At 39.7% G+C, this 17,985-nt stretch overlaps 2 protein-coding genes across 2 annotated transcripts in view; one reads left to right on the top strand and one right to left on the bottom strand.

Annotated features, from left to right (window-relative positions):
- Window positions 1-1,657, bottom strand: part of LOC126091956 (WASH complex subunit 3) — a 54,299-nt gene extending 52,642 nt beyond the window's left edge. Inside the window, exon 1 of the mRNA XM_049907293.1 lies at window positions 1,502-1,657. Coding sequence (XP_049763250.1) covers window positions 1,502-1,552 — 51 coding nt within the window. The 5' untranslated portion in view covers window positions 1,553-1,657. The remainder of the gene's footprint in view (window positions 1-1,501) is intronic.
- An 8-nt stretch (window positions 1,658-1,665) lies between these two features.
- Window positions 1,666-17,985, top strand: part of LOC126091953 (transportin-3) — a 211,400-nt gene continuing 195,080 nt past the window's right edge. The window contains exons 1-3 of the mRNA XM_049907291.1: window positions 1,666-1,937; window positions 2,086-2,289; window positions 2,385-2,609. Coding sequence (XP_049763248.1) covers window positions 1,821-1,937; window positions 2,086-2,289; window positions 2,385-2,609 — 546 coding nt within the window. The 5' untranslated portion in view covers window positions 1,666-1,820. The remainder of the gene's footprint in view (window positions 1,938-2,085; window positions 2,290-2,384; window positions 2,610-17,985) is intronic.

The following is a 17,985-nucleotide window of genomic DNA, read 5'->3' as shown; positions in this document are numbered from 1 at the left end:
TGAAGATGAAGTGGACATTCCTGTGATGTAGGTCGACTCCCACAACCAGAACAACTGGAAAAAATTGTAACTTCAAGTGAAAACTTTAAAATCCGTCCTTAAGCCAGTATTATAAAGGACACATTAGAAACTGCATGCTGACCAATACACTGGATGTAAATGAAATATGGAAAAATGATAGACAAAGGATGACAGTGTTTGAAATGTTCTATATGGTTATAAGAATTGTATGAGATGAAGGAATATTACACGAGGTGCATTTGGAAAACTGAAAATTAAAGGAAAGGTAAACATTGAGAAAATCTACAATTACATGAGATTGTAGTGAAAAAGACAGTATAAAATTCTCATTCCCCCATCTCCAAAAACCTTTATGGCACAAGTACTTTAGAAGCTCACTGGTAGACAGCAACTAGTTTGCATAACACAGGAGGTGGCAGTTTTTTTTTCTTTAATTTCTTACTCTAGTGGTTGCTCTACTGCTAGTTATGTCAAATTTGTTCTAAGATCAGTTAGATTAATCATAAATTACTGTTCATAAACGGAATGAATTTCTGCCAGCTTGCCCTCAATCAATTTATTCATCTTGTTCCACATCCTTGAAGGTTCTCCACACGATGGGTTCTACGGTATATGACAGCGAAAGAAAGACTATGAATGAATGACCATAATGGCTCTTAAGTTGGACACCATTGTGGCAGTTTATCTGGTACCTGCACTGGTGTAGGAATGTAATTCAAATCCACACACAAAACTTTCACATGTACTAGCCAAGATGACATCAACTTGCTGTCTAAAGTACCGAAACTTTTTTTTTAGTGTTGAAAGAGCACACAAAGGCTGATTTCTACACTCTCTCTCTCTCTCTCTCTCTATGCACTAAAAAATATTAATCCCCATGCCAAACACGTAACATATGAATACCCTGCAGGCACGCTCTGAGGAAACACCGTAGCTACATGAAAAAGTTGAAAAGTGATTCGTTCCAGTTCCACATGTAAATAGAGTAAACAAACGCTTTTCTATTTGTAATCTCACTGGGCTCGTCTCCAAATTCTCTTCCTTCGTATTCAATTCTTGGACAGAGAAATCAATTTCCCACAGAGCTATGACACTGGTTTATAAAATCGGTTACTGTAATATCAAACAATGTATCCTACATTTACTAGTCGGGCGATGTGCTGTTTGACGTTGCGCAGACCCTTTTATCACGCCATGTAAACAAGTATGTAAACTCGACTTCCACAATGTTTAAGAGTTCAAATAGGCAAATAGCAGTAACGGTGGAAAACTTTCGTTTCTAACGATGGGTGGGAGATGCCCCAAAACGAGTGACACTGTATTGATAACATTGCAAGTATACGGTTATTTTTGCATTCTTATGGACTGAAATCGTACAACACAAGACCTTATGGACCGACAAACTCGTAAAATACACCGTTTATAATTTCGTGTTGGGCAAATGACTGATTAGACTTGTACTTGGTTAAGAGGCTTTTACCTGGGTGTAATCCACTCCAGGCCCAATAATCGGCAAACCATCAACATCCATTATAATTATTAGAAGAGTAGTAATAAATTTAACACATTTGTGTGGTCAAAGAAAAGTATTCATTTTAACAATTGACAGCCCTTAAATCTGCAAGCCAGGACTAAATGCTTTGACCAGCGCCATCTTATTTGTCGTAGTAACAAGTGAGCATGTCACCCCGTGTTTATAGTAAACTATTAAATTCTTCCGGGAGAAAACCGTCTGAGAAGAATTGAAGTTTAACTATTCGAGGTGCCAAAGTTTAAAGTTTTATCCTAAAAAATTTGTAATGGAAGTTCTCCCGTCGTTAGATACAGTGTACCAAGCGGTTTTTACACTGTACCATAATCCAGATCCAACAGAGAAAGAAAAAGCATCATCATGGCTTGGAACATTGCAGAGTTCTGTAAGTACTATTATTTTGACATAAACTGAATATTTTCCTGGTATGGTTTAGGTGGCGTGATGTTTAGGTAATGCTACCTGCATGCTAACTGTGGTAGCGTTTGATACGACCATCATGTTTATGCATTCATTTAAGAGTTGCCTTTCAGGTTTATGCTTGGAAGATAGCTGATGAAATGCTGCAGCAAAAGCGGGATTTAGAATCTTGCTATTTTGCTGCTCAAACAATGCGAACAAAAATTCAAATGTCATTTCATGAGCTTCCGTCAGAAGCGCACAACTCCTTGCGTGACTCGCTCATGGAACACATAAGTCAGGTTACTGACGCAACCAATACCGTCATTGTTACCCAGGTAAGGTATTTACTACATGCCCAGTTTAGAGCCCTAGAATTGCAATGTTGGGATTATCCATCGATAATGCTCTAGTTTTGTAACTTTACTTTCAGCTTTGTCTTGCTCTTGCGGATCTGGCACTTCAGATGCCCTCATGGCAGAAACCTGTGGTGGATTTGATAAATAAATTTAGCCAAGGGAATGTATGGCCATTGCTGGAAATTCTGACAGTTATGCCAGAAGAAGTTAACTCAAGATCCTTAAGGCTAGGTGCAAACAGAAGGCATGAAGTGATGCAGGAACTGGGTTCAACTGCGAGCACTGTTACAGAATTCTTGGTGAGTCAATTCAGCATGCAATGGATAAGGAATAATTTGTATGAACAGTGTCTTGAAATCTTTCAAGGCATGTGTGTTTTAGACGGTGATTAACTTAAAAAATGTGTACAAGCTAAATGAGAGGGATGGGACTGAAGTAATAGAAGTACCGCAGAGCTAATTTGATATTTCAGGTATTTTCAGGTGTCAGTAGGTACATTTATATAATGTGAACCCTGTGCCTGGAGAATGACATAGTAATTACGAACAAATAAATTTGCAATAATGAATTAGGTCTTTGTTTATATTTTTGCTATTGCACTCCTATGGCTGTATTGTTTCCGGCATGAAACAACTGTTGTATTATGAGCCAAAGTTATTATTTGTATTTGCTTTCATATTTTGTACAGTGTCTGAAAAGATCACAACATATATATAATGCTCATGTTGCTATTTGTTGTTTTGTATTAGAATACAACAAATGTATCTGTTTCCATACACTATGGTTAGTTTTTTCCTGAAATTTAAGCTCTGTGGTAACTGACAAACAGCTAACTACAGACATGATATTGCACTTTACCAGGCTGCAAATGCGGTGAATACCATCCACACTCTTGCCAGAAATGGCATTGTTTTGAGTTGTGCAAGGAGTGAATGCAGTATGTGAGGGCTCAAATGAATATGTAAAATTTTACTCATAGCAGCAGCAGCAGCATAGTGTGCTGATGTTGGGAAAGACTAACCATGAAGTAATTAATGCTGTTCCTGCTCTATTGTTGATGGATTTTTGTATGTAACCTCACACTCAGTAAATTAATTATCCTTGTAAAGTGAACATTTCATAACAAAACGTTTGCATTACTATGAATTTCATGTAATTCCCTGCATTGATTAGTCCTTGCCAAAATAAGCTCAGTATGCTGCCACTATCAGAAATAAAATTTAACCAGTGGGCCCCTCTGTGATGGGGACAGTCACTGACTAAACATGTTCACAGTATAAGTCTCAATTGGTTTGTCTTAGACCAAATGAATTTTTTTTGGCATAGATTAAGAACATGTCAGTAGTAAATTGCATACCCAATGCCAATGAATTGCTTTCCTCAGCATAAGGACACAAATTATTGTACACTAATACTCTGTAAGCATTTTGTGTCAGAATAATACCATCTACAATTTTCCAAAAATTTTATTCCTTCTACTGCTAATGTTGTTGTCTTTCTTTTTCCATGAATAAATTTGTGACAGAATTAGGTGTTGGGAAGTGATCACACTTTTTTACTTTGACCGAAAACTAGCTGTCCTTGAGTTCACTCAACAAGTTTCAGAAAGCTAAAATTGTAGCCTATGGTTTCCAGTCTTATTTACAGTGACTGGTTTGTTTTCTGAACAGTATAGGTACCGATAAACACTTTTATGGGTGCCACCAAGGCTCCTGCAAAGCTGTATTTTTCTGCTATTAGTTTAGACTGTTTCGTTGTCATCTGGCAGGCGTGAAAACTTGATAAACTTTGTTCTTTGAGGAGTCATTTCACAGTGATATTGGATTTGTCATTATAATACAATATGCTAGGTCACACAATTTTTAAAACAAGTTGCAGGAAAATTGTTTTATAGCAAAGTCGTTTATCAAAGCACTGGAGGACAACTTAAAGCAGATTTTGCATTTTGAATGTATACAAGGGAGAGACTTATCTTACAGTTCTAGTATTTTAATTTAATGGAGGAAATGGGTAAATTATGAAATTGGGATGCCACTACCAAAACTGTTGAACACTTCTGTCCTAAACATTTGGACAAAGGTAAGGCAGTACACTTAAATTAGAAACTGCTTATAATGCTGTGATTGTAAGGTTAAAACTTGACATTCTGGGTTATGCTTAATCCTTTTGTCAGGATTTCATTCATTTCCTTATGTCCAGTGCTCCCTTTTGATTCAGAGAGTGACATTTATTTGTCTCTTTGCAATCTCTTACGACATTTTATACCCATTTTAGTTCATCTTTAACTTCCATTTGTGGATATTGTCTGCAAACTCTGTTGTGGTATTGTAAATTTGGTAGTGAGACTCTTTGGGACTTTGCAGAGGATTAAATTATAGGAGAATGTATTAGTTTTTATTGCTCTCTACTACTTTCAGAAGTTTAAATTAATGATATGAATATAATAGAGGGAAACATTCCACGTGGGAAAAATATATTTAAAAAGAAAGATGATGAGACTTACCAAACAAAAGCGCTGGCAGGTCGATAGACACACAAACAAACACAAACATACACACAAAATCTAGCTTTCGCAACCAACGGTTGCCTCGTCAGGAAAGAGGGAAGGAGAAGGAAAGACAAAAGGATATGGGTTTTAAGGGAGAGGGTAAGGAGTCATTCCAATCCCGGGAGCGGAAAGACTTACCTTAGGGGGAAAAAAGGACAGGTATACAATCGCGCACACACACACATATCCATCCACACATACAAGACACAAGCAGACATTTGTAAAGGCAAAGAGTTTGAGCAGAGATGTCAGTCGGGACGGAAGTACAGAGGCAAAGATGATGTTGAAAGACAGGTGAGGTATGAGCGGCGGCAGATTGAAATTAGAAATTAGCGGAGATTGAGGCCTGGCGGATAGCGAGAAGAGAGGATATGCTGAAGGGCAAGTTCCCATCTCCATTCATGCGAATGGACAGGCAGACAGTGTTTGTTGGTAATGAGGATCACCCTGTGGCTAAACATGCCTTGGTGCACAGCCAGCACATCTTGGCACAGTGTTACACCGTCCGGGTTATCTGGATACTTCCCACTAACACCAACCTGTCAGAACTCCGGAGATGGGAACTTGCCCTTCAGCATATCCTCTCTTCTCGCTATCCGCCAGGCCTCAATCTCCGCTAATTTCTAATTTCAATCTGCCGCCGCTCATACCTCACCTGTCTTTCAACATCATCTTTGCCTCTGTACTTCCGTCCCGACTGACATCTCTGCTCAAACTCTTTGCCTTTACAAATGTCTGCTTGTGTCTTGTATGTGTGGATGGATATGTGTGTGTGTGTGTGCGATTGTATACCTGTCCTTTTTTCCCCCTAAGGTAAGTCTTTCCGCTCCCGGGATTGGAATGACTCCTTACCCTCTCCCTTAAAACCCATATCCTTTTGTCTTTCCTTCTCCTTCCCTCTTTCCTGACGAGGCAACCGTTGGTTGCGAAAGCTAGATTTTGTGTGTATGTTTGTGTTTGTTTGTGTGTCTATCGACCTGCCAGCGCTTTTGTTTGGTAAGTCTCATCATCTTTCTTTTTAAATATACTTTCAGAAGTTTGTTGTTTGTTATATCCATAAGATCCTGAGTGCTGCAAAGAGAATCATTGTTTTACCAGTCCATTGTTAGACCCATACATAAAATTCATCATTCTTGATAGAAGCAATATCTGAGGAACGATTTAAGAAAGCAGATAATGGATGTAATATATTCCTTGTCTGAAAAAGTTATTAGTACCCAACTGCTGATGTTAAATCATTCACATCCCAAGGGAGTGAGACTAGCCCACCCATAAGTTGAGTAGTTACAGGATGAGCAAGTATCAATGCAAAGAAATTGGTTGATATGTAGTCCATTGGAAAAATCTGCTGCACCTTTTCTGTATTATGTTTGCACATACGTCTTGGACCCTGTCTAGTGGCTGTATCTTACTAGCAGTTCGTAGTACCAAGCTCGACAGCCACAACAAAATACCTCTTCCAGTGGCCTGAATGGGCCTCTACTTTCAACAACAGTCAACCAAATAATGAGGTTTGGGCAGCCAACCCTTCAAATCACTACTCTAAAGCTGAAAATTGCCTCTGACTATGCATTAGATCTTTTTTCCCAGAAACGTGCATCTTGTTTGCATTTAACTTCTGCTCGTATTTGATGAGTCGACTCCCAGGCTGCCACAATAGCAAGATCAGGAGGCATATGGAACCAGTAAACATCTCTGAGGTCCCCCAATGGCAACTGCTAGTATGCAGGTGGAGTTAATTCTTGCACTTGCATAAAATTTACGTTTGTAATTGTTAGACTTCGGTTATGTCTGTTTAGTTTTCGGATCTGCAAGAAGATACTGTTTCCCGTCTCTCAGGAGGACACTGGACTTTATTTATGGATTTAGAAAATCATTCACAGAGCCAACCTGTGCATTGAGACTATTGGTCTTACTTGCCATACGCTGACAACTTCTCCTTTTGTGTTATGCATAGGTAGTTTCTATCAGTGCCCTCTTTTGTGATTGTTGCTGCTCTGCAATCCACAACTGGAAGTTTCTTAGCTACACTCAGGGTTTGAAACAATTTACTGTCCAAACACAGGAATATGTAAAGGAACCTCACTGTAGTTTCCCGAGTAGTTATTTAGTAGTGATTCAGTTATGTATATATATCTATCAATGAATTTAAAAATGGGGATTACAGAAGTGTCCAATTCCACCCGTCTGCTTTGACCCATAACATCATCAATATGGTGGAAATGGCTATTCTAAGCATCTCGAAATTGGCGCCTACGACGTCACTACATACACATGGCAACACGAAAATACTTATAAATAAGACAATAACATCTCCCTCCAAAAATACAATCAAACTAACGGGACAACCGCAGGAACTTAGGGGTTTTAGGTTGAGGACAAGCTAAATATAATAGGGGGAAAAAAAAGAAAAAAAAATTGCCAGAGTCTGACACTTCCCTTGACCTATATAGGTCAACCACAGGTAACGATACCAAAACACCAATACCTACAACTAAAACTATGAAAATTGGGATAGCACATTTCCCTTGAGCTACATAGGTCTACCCCAGATAACGATACTAAAACACCAACACCTACAACTACAAAAATGGGATTCTGTCATTTCCGGTGACCTATATAGGTCAACTAAAACTATTGATACCAAAAAACCAACACTTACAACTACAAAAAATAAAACCAAAACCACAACCTCAAAAAATCCATGAATCAAACTTCCCTACAGAAATTAAAACACATTGAGTACACAATAAATACACAATTCGAGAAGACAGGGAAAAGAAATTACTTACCACAAACAAATTCCAGCGCTGCAAACTAGGTCGGCCATCAGAAACACCCGCCCCCAACACATGCACAAATTAATTGTCTTAACCACACTACAAACAACAAACTAATAACACCTAACGAAAAGCCCAAACAAACAAAATTGATAACCCACTGAAATAATTTCCAAACCTTATGTTTGGAATTACAAATACTGCCGACTTCACACACACACACACACACACACACAATACCACCACCACCAGAGGGCACCATGAGACACAAGAAGATGACATCTACAAACACAACCAACTCAAAATCACCGTGCCGTGACATCACACACCACAACACCTTTACATCACGGGTCAAAATAGACAGATGGACACACACACACACACACACACACACACACACACACACACACACACACACCACCACCTCCAGAGGGCACCATGAGACACAAGAAGATGACATCTACAAACACAACCAACTCAAAATCACCGTGCCGTGACATCACACACCACAACACCTTTACATCACGGGTCAAAATAGACAGGTGGAATCAGACGCTTCCATTGACTCTAAAAATGTGGAATTGTTGACTGTCATCATGTGTCTCACTTTCTTTTTGCGATTTGCCTCCATGTTATTGAGAATAAATTGTCCTTAGCAGTCCTTAAACTACTTATGGAAACACACACTCCCACCCACCTCAGTGTTAAAGTGGTAAACTCTTAACTCTTGAGCAGGCACGCCTGTGAATAAAATGCGCCAGTCACAAGTAACATTGTTTTGCTCTGTTCCATTGTTTTACAGTTGTGAGACCGATACCTATTCGTTCATTATAGCTTCAGCTAACACAGTAATAAGCTGTGTTGTCACATGTTCAAGTGAGCAGCAGTAATACAAAGTAAACAGCAAGCTAGGTGGGAAAAAATTACAATGCAAAAAAAAAAAAAGAAGAAAGACACAGATTCTGAGCTGTCAGCTGAATTCCACAATGAGGCAGTTATCTAAGAGGTAATCAAGAGCCCATGCAACTGTGCTGTTTAATGATTTGTGTGGGTCATTACTGTGGAGTAAAACTTGTGTGTGGCAGCAGAGATAAAGTGAATGGTTTATTTTGTGTGTTTAATTGAAGTGATTTAGCTCATATAACGTTAGTTTAATTAAACAAAAATAAAATAAACTAAGATACAACCACAATTTTCTTCATACGTGTTTACATTGGTAACATAAAGACAGCTATTCTTAACCTGTGTGCAAAGTGCTCCATGCCCAGGTTCGTGTTATGTAAGACAGTATGCTTGCTCGAGGGTTAAGATAATCTTTAACTAGCAGTTGTTTGGTTCAGGTGAACACATGTTCATGAGTCATGTGTTCTTAAGTGATTGCTGTTGTTTGTGGTGATGGGATGTTCAGGAATTTGGAGAGAAGAATATTGGCTGGATTCCTGGGTTGTGAAACAAATAAGTCACCAGGTACAGATGGAATCCCAGTTCAGTGTTACAAAGGGTGTTCTATGGTATTGGCCCAGCTTACATTTATCGTGAATCTGTCACCCAGCACAAAGTCACAAGTGGCTGGAAGAAAGCACAGGTGACTCCTAAGAAGGGTAAAAGAACAGGCTTGCAAAATTACAGATCAATATCCTTAACATGGTTTGCTGCAGAGTTCTTAAACATATTCTCAGTTTGAATTTAATAAATTTCCTGGAGACAGAAAATCTTCAGCCCACAAAATAGTACAGGTTTAGAAAACATCACTCATATGAAACTCAGCTTTCCCTTGGGTCATTCCATGTCATACCAACACAGGAAAGTGTAATTTTCAACCTGAATGTCTCCAATTTTTATCAAATTTTGTGTGTTCACTGCACGTGAGGAGAGAATGAAGAACACGAAGTTTTGAATTGTAGCACAAGTACAGCAAAAATAATGGCCACCTGAATTTCTAAAAATGTGCAGAAAATTCAACAAACACTGCTGACAAAAATGGCTTTTACCTCTGTTGTAATAGACATAGACCTGTGAATCAGGCAATTTTGCAAAGAGCTAAGAACAAGCGTTCAAATGATGCCAGTCTTCGCTATATGCAAACGATGTACATAATTAATTAGGTCAGTGACCTTGATGTTGGATATCTAAAAATATCTCACCTTCAGAATTTAAGAAAAAAATATTTTTTACTTCATGTTGTACTAGACAACATAGTAAAAAATCAAGTTGGAATGATGTTTGGATTAGGAGATATATAGCTAAGTAATATAACAAAGCAATACAAATTGAATGCAGACTGCAATAGGATGACATAAAGCACTGAAAAACATGTTACCTGTTAAATAGATCGGTTGACACCCACACACAGTAAGGTAGCAATATGAAGGGTCCAATAGTAAGCATTTGTAATAGGCAGAGTGCACATGTGGATGGTTGATATGATCAGTGGCATAATTATAGACCACAAAGTATGTGATACATGTAGGAAAAGATTGACACCGAAACAAGGGTCTGTAGTGATATGGTTGCATTAAATTGCAGTCTGGCATTCCTTGAGATGTCACTGTTGGAAAAGAAGAGACAGAGAGAAAATACATGCACAGAAAAAGTTCAAGAAAGTTCCAGAGTAAATATGAGAAAATGCAGAGGGTCAAACAAATGTGGAATCAGAAATAATAATGCAATTGAAAGAGAAATTCAGTACTAATGCCACAAACAGTGAGAAGATCCAAATATTGATCCTTCTTCTGAAAAGTTGGAGTATTCAAAGGATTGAAAATGAATTTGGAACCACAAACTATTTAGGAAAGAGTTGACACATGATGCCGGCTGTCAACACATCCAACACTGTGTTGTTATTATCATTTGTAATACAACACAGCCTAAGTGTTATGTCAGCATGCCAGAACTGCTTACGCATACATTCTTTCATGAAATACCTAGGAGTGTTGTATGACAGAAATGGTGCTGGTGGAAATAACATTCAGAATGTGGGCATCTGCAAATTGAATAACTCTTTAAGCACGTCAGTCTTCTGTGGAAGGTTAATTGAAAAACATTGTCAGAAGATTTAAAAAAAAACCCTACTGGCCTTCGTTATAGTTACCAAGTGTGAAATTTCAGAAACATCTGAAAGAGACACTTGCTGGCAATGAATACATTGTTATATGTGGTTATTGAGATAATTATGCTTTTGTCCTGCATGACAAGGACCATCCACTGGAACACCGCACAGGCCACCACAGGCCACCATTCATGCATTTGTTATTTATTATATGCATCCAGAAACCTATGCAATTGATAAAATTAAATTTGTTATCATTTCAGAAACCTTAAACATGACACGGTAACTGTTCATCTTCCCAACATCATTTGGTTAACTTCATGATATCCCATTTCCATAAAAAACGCAAGTACATTTATTACTTCTCAGAGGGTGCTGCAGCCCAGTACAGGCAACGCAAAAAAGGGGGGGGGGGGGGCAAATATATCTTTTCATCAGATTGATTTCAGCATCTGTGCAGAGTGGTATTTCTTTGCCACATCACATGGCAAAGGACCTTGTGATGGTATCACTGGTACCATCGAGAGACTTGCTTCCCCTGCCAGTCTGCAGTGCATCTACAACTCTCAAATGACACCCAGGCGCTAGTTTGAATGGTGTTCCAAGAACATTACAATGTGCCACTTTCATTACAAAAATTAACAGTAAGCATTATGAGCAGAATCTCTCCTTCAGCAATGGTATAGCACAGATTTGCACAATTACAGATACCCACAAGTTACAGTGTGTTATTTCCACCGGCCATAATAAAATCCAAACAAAGATTTTCTCCAATTCACCATACATCAGAAATGAATGTCTAACACAGGTACAATAAGACTCACTAGGTTTGTTGCATTCATGTACGAAGGGCATTGCTGGCTTGGATTTGTTTTGAATGGTGATGAAGATACCAGTGGGATTCCAGTAACTTCTACATCCTCAAGGGCCTTCACCTTTATTTGTATACCACAAGAAACCTGACGTCTATACTGTGGACAAGAAAGACATTCTTAGAAGGTTGATGTGAGAAAAACAACAGGCCACCAAAAGATGCACAAACAGTGTTGTACAAGGTGTCTCAAACCTTTTGTGTCAAATTAAAACAGGTGATAGCGGATCCACACTCAAGTATATTGAGATAGGAAACTAGTGATGGAAATTGTGTATTTATTGTGTTACGGACATACACACCGTACACTGCATGACAACAACATAGCTCGTAGTAATAGTTCAAAGCGATGACCGCCACTCTCAATGCATGAATTGCAACCGTGCATGCTGTTCTGCCGCAGTCTTGCAAAGATGCCAGATGTCTGTTGTACACTGGAACAGACAATGGATGATAAGTGTACACCCCTGACCACTAAATGGACATATTGTGCACAGCTTAGGTCATAGCACATGTATCGTGACAACAGCATATATGCACTGTTGCATTAACCTGTGCCACACGCACCCCACTATCCCTGGTGTCAGTCGGTCAATCACATCAGACAGCTTGTGATGTGTCTGTGGTGAGGTGTGTCACTGTGTACATGACACTTAGTCAGATAGAACGTTACTCATCATGAGAGTTGGCAGCCATGCATTTAATGTATGGTGTGGTAGGACATAGTGCCCGTAAGACACCACGAATGTCACAGAATGCTTTCACAAAAAGCATCACCCTTGCTGGAAGAAGTTAACCTCTGTGGATACCAACTTATGAGAGACAGGAACACCACAGAGAACCAGCCAAAATTACCACCAAAGACATGTTCAGACATGAGACTTTGAGGAGATGGTGTTGGATCGTGTGGCTGACTGCTCAACAACAAGCAACTGTCATCTTGCCTGTGAAACACATGCTTACGAAGGATACTGTGTGGAGAGTACTCGTGGAATAAGTATTACATCCTTATCATAAAGAATTTGTGCAAGCACTGGAAACAACAGATTTTGAGCCCTATGTTCACTCTTGTCAGTGGTCCATCCACTGCAGTGCTGTAGTGCCAAAGTTCGGACAGTTTGTATTGTTCATGAATGAGACTTCATTCAGCTGTGATGGCGTTTTCATCAGCCGAAATGACGATGCCTGATGCGACGACAACCTCCACACCATCCACAGTGGTGGCCACCAGCAACGATTCTCTGTCAATGTGTTTGTGAGCATTATGCAAGCTTAGCTAATAGGACCTTATTTGCTACCTCCCCATTTGACTTGTCATGTTACCTGGTGTTCCTGCGAGATGTACCACCACAGTTCTTGGATACTGTATATCATGTTGTCTGCAAAAGGATGTGGTTTCAGCACAGCGGTGCACCAGCCCACTTCAAAGTTAGTGTCTGCGAACACCTGAAAAACATGTGCCTTCATCGTTTGATTGGAAGGAGAGACCCTGTTCGGTGGCTAGCACAATCGCCTGATCTCACACCTCTGGACTTTTTTCTCTGTTGTTACATCAAAACTCCCATAGAAACGGATGAAGACCTGCTGGCTAGGGTCTAAGCTGTCTGCCTCATGGGTCAACAGATACAGGGATCTTCGAGATTGTGCAGCAGAACTTCATCTGTAAAGAAGACCGCATATAGGACACTAGTGCAGCCCATTCATGAGTGCAGCTAGTGTGTTTGGGATCCATACCAGGTCCTATTGAAGGAATACACTATCTTCCTCAGATCACTCCATCATATTCCTGGCCTTGTGATATGGCATATTATCTTGTTGAAAAATACCACTGCCTTCAGGAAACATAATAGTCATGAAGGGGTGTATGTGATCTGCAGCCAGTGTACGATAATCCTCAGTTGTAATTGTGACTTGCACAAACTCCACTGGACCCATGGATGCCCACACGAATGTTCCCTAGAGCATAATGGAACTGCCACCAGCGTGTCTCCATCTCACACTACAGGTGTCGAGTAGCTGTTCCCCTGGAAGACGTCAGTTCACACTTTCCCATTGGCATGGTGAAGAGGGTATCAGGATTCATCAGACTGTGCAATGCACTGCCACAGTGCCAAAGTATAGTGCCAGTGGCAATGTGCGTATTTTACTCATAGTTGCCAATGTCATGGTGTTAAAATTGGCACATGCATTGGTTGTCGGCTGCAGAGGCCCATCGTTAGGAGTGTTTGGTGCACTGTGTGTTCAGACGGATTTGTATTCTGTCCAGCATTTAAGTCTGACATTAGTTCCTTGACAGTTCACTGCCTGCCCCGTTTACCAGTCTGCCCAGGCTACGATGTCTGACATCTGTAATGAGGGGTAGCCACCCAACTCTATGACGTCTAGACGTGGTTTTGCCACATGTTGACGAAACTTGCCACAGCACTCTGGGCCATTATAATCTGCCCTTAGTTAAACTCATACAGATCGCACGCCTTCCACAATCTACACACAGACAGCATGCTCACTGATACTACATGCACTGTGTGTGTATCTGATTTGCAGTCATTCCTTGTCAGGTGAGATTGTTACCACCTGGACAGGTTTGTATCGATAGTAGGTCAGTGGTCATAATGTTCTGGTTAATCAGTGTATATGCCATCTAAAATTACATTTGTGTCTTATATTTTTGAAGATCTAATCCACTTGATGTAGCTGCTCTTGAAGACTTCATTGATCAACATCTCTGCCCTCTCTTCTGGAGACTTAAGGGCTCATCATATGACTGCATATCCATACTCTAGGAATCGTGCAGTCAGGAAGTTTCTCCTGCATAATAAGATCTGCTTTCTGAATACTGGGAAATTGTCACACTTTTTCAGAGTGCAGGAAGTTCAACCCACTGTTTTTCCAAAAGGGGCAACATTTCCAACACATCACCACTCAAAAGGAGGCCGTGAAAATGGATAATAATCAGAGGCAGAAGGGCACTGTATGTTAATTTGTCATTGTTGAAAGAAGAGTGTGTCCACAACGTGATGGATCACATCACTATAGTGATCCATCAGGCTACAGAAGTGTCAGTTCCAAAGTAGTCAGGAAGGATCCCTATGCTCAAGAGTCCCATGGTGGAATGATGACTGTCAAGCTTTAATTATCTTTGCAAAGATAGTAACACAGGCCAAAAGATGAAAACCTAGAAAGGTTAGTGGTGAAAGGTGGCTGTCATCTGCAGTGGTAGTCCACACACTTAAAAAAAAATTGCGTATTTTGATGATGTACACACTTCTCATCATTGAGAGTCAATTGAGATATGTTCTTTGGATTTTAGTTTGTCAAGTTCAGAGTATGTAAACACCTTGCCCAATGTATGACAGCAAGATATAAAAAAATAATGGTGTACTCAGTAACTTGAACATTCCACAGGTTTTGATTTCAGTCATTCCAGTATTTTGCTGAATGAGCTTCTGTGGGATTTCAGTATGTTTCATGCCTCTTATTATTGTTCCTTCATATGTATGGTTGCTTGATTGTCAATTTTTTCCCTTCATATGTACTCTTCAACATATGTATGGTAGCTTCATTGTCAATGCACTGTTCTATCAGTTGATTCAAACCTGAAATTCCAAGTTCTTGTTCAAGGTGTCATTCAAACAAATGTTGTTGATCAAAGAGACAGTGGCACAGTATTCTATTTCAGCCATTGGAGTTGCCACAAGATGTTGCTTTCAAGCATTCCAGACAGTGGGTCCTCCTCACATGATAAGAATTCCACTGGTGGACCATCTAGACCATTTCGAAAGCTTCTATTCTCTTCTTGTCCAAACTATTTATCGTTCATGTTTCACTTCCGTACATGGCTACACTCCATACAAATACTTTCAGAAACGAATTCCTGACACTTAAATCTATACTCGATGTTAACAAATTTCTCTTCTTCAGAAACGCTTTCCTTGCCATTGCCAGTCGACATTTTATGTCCTCTCTATTTCGACCATCATCAGTTATTTTGCTCCCCAAATAGCAAATCTCTTTTACTACTTTAAGCGTCTCATTTCCTAATCTAATTCCCTCAACATCACCCGACTTAATTCGACTACATTCCATTATCCTCGTTTTGCTTTTGTTGATGTTCATCTTATATCCTCCTTTCAAGACACTGTCCATTCCATTCAACTGCTCTTCCAAGTCCTTTGTTGTCTCTGACAGAATTACAATGTCATCGGCGAACCTCAAAGTTTTTATTTCTTCTCCATGGATTTTAATACCTACTCCAAATTTTTCTTTTGTTTCCTTTACTGCTTGCTCGATATACAGATTGAGTAACATCGGGGAGAGGCTACAACCCTGTCTCACTCCCTTCCTATCCTCTGCTTCCCTTTCATGTCCCTCGACTCTTATAACTGCCATCTGGTTTCTGTACAAATTGTAAATAGCCTTTCGCTCCCTGTATTTTATCCCTGCCACCTTCAGAATTTGAAAGAGAGTATTCCAGTCAACATTGTCAAAAGCTTTCTCTAAGTCTACAAATGCTAGAAACGTAGGTTTGCCTTTTCTTAATTTAGCTTCTAAGATAAGTCGAAGGGTCAGTATTGCCTCACGTGTTCCCATATTTCTACGGAATCCAAACTGATCTTTCCCGATGTCGGCTTCTACCAGTTTTTCCATTCGTCTGTAAAGAATTCGTGTTAATATTTTGCAGCTGTGACTTATTAAACTGATAGTTCGGTGATTTTCACATCTATCAACGCCTTCTTTCTTTAGGATTGTAATTATTATATTCTTCTTGAAGTCTGAGGGTATTTCACCTGTCTCATACATTGTGCTCACCAGATGGTAGAGTTTTGTCAGGACTGGCTCTCCCAAGGCTATCAGTGGTTGTAATGGAATGTTGTCTACTCCCGGGGACTTGTTTTGACTTAGGTCTTTCAGTGCTCTATCAAACTCTTCATGCAGTATCATATCTCCCATTTCATCTTCATCTACATCCTCTTCCCTTTCTATAACACTGCCCTCAAGTAAATCGCCCTTGTATAGACCCTCTATATACTCCTTCCACCTTTCTGCTTTCACTTCTTTGCTTAGAACTGGGTTTCCATCTGAGCTCTTGATATTCATAGAAGTGGTTCTCTTTCCTCCAAAGGTCTCTTTAATTTTCCTGTAGGCAGTATCTATTTTACCCCAAGTGAGAGAAGCCTCTACATCCTTCCATTTGTCCTCTAGCCATCCCTGCTTAGCTGTTTTGCACTTCCTGTCGATCTCAATTTTGAGACGTTTGTATTCCTTTTTGCCTGCTTCATTTACTGCATTTTTGTATTTTCTCCTTTCATCAATTAAATTCAATATTCCTTGTGTCACCCAAGGATTTCTACTAGCCCTCGTCTTTTTATCTACTTGATCCTCTGCTGCCTTCTCTACTTCATCCTTCAAAGCTACCCATTCTTCTTCTACTGTATTTCTTTCCCCCATTCTTGTCAATTGTTCCCTTATGCTCTCCCTGAAACTTTGTACAACCTCTGGTTTAGTCGGTTTATCCAGGTCCCATCTCCTTAAATTCCCACCTTTTTTGCAGTTTCTTCAGATTTAATCTACAGTTCATAACCAATAGATTGTGGTCAGAGTCCACATCTGCCCCTGGAAATGTCTTACAGCTTAAAAGCTGGTTCCTAAATCTCTGTCTTACCATTATATAATCTATCTTAAACCTGTCAGTATCTCCAGGCTTCTTCCATGTACACAACCTTCTTTTATGATTCTTGAACCAAGTGTTAGCTATGATGAAGTTGTGCTCTGTACAAAATTCTATCAGGCGGCTTCCTCTTTCATTTCTTACCCGCAATCCATATTCACCTACTATGTTTCCTTCTCTTCCTTTTCCTACTGTTGAGTTCCAGTCCCCCATGACTATTACATTTTCGTCTCCCTTCTCTATCTGAATAATTTCTTTTAACTCATCATACATTTATTCAATTTCTTCATCATCTGCAGAGCTAGTTGGCATATAGACTTGTACTACTGTCGTAGGTGTGGGCTTCGTGTCTATCTTGGCCACAATAATGTATTCACTATGTTGTTTGTAGTAGCTTACCCGAACTCCTATTTTTTTATTCATTATTAAACCTACTCCTGCATTACCGCTATTTGATTTTGTATTTATAACCCTGTATTCACCTGACCAAAAGTCTTGTTCCTCCTGCCACCGAACTTCGCTAATTCCCACTATGTCTAACTTCAACCTATCCATTTCCCTTTTTAAATTATCTAACCTACCTGCCCAATTAAGGGATCTGATATTCCACTCTCCGATCCGTAGAACGCCAGTTTCCTTTCTCCTGATAATGACGTCCTCTTGAGTAGTCCCCGCCCGGAGATCCGAATGGGGGGTTATTTTACCTCCGGAATATTTTACCCAAGAAGACGCCATCGTCATTTATCCATACAGTAAAGC

Source organism: Schistocerca cancellata, chromosome 7, assembly GCF_023864275.1.
Source record: "Schistocerca cancellata isolate TAMUIC-IGC-003103 chromosome 7, iqSchCanc2.1, whole genome shotgun sequence".
NCBI classification, from domain to species: domain Eukaryota; kingdom Metazoa; phylum Arthropoda; class Insecta; order Orthoptera; family Acrididae; genus Schistocerca; species Schistocerca cancellata.
The sequence above is the reverse complement of the archived record's forward strand: the minus strand, read 5'-3'. Positions and strand labels throughout refer to the sequence as shown.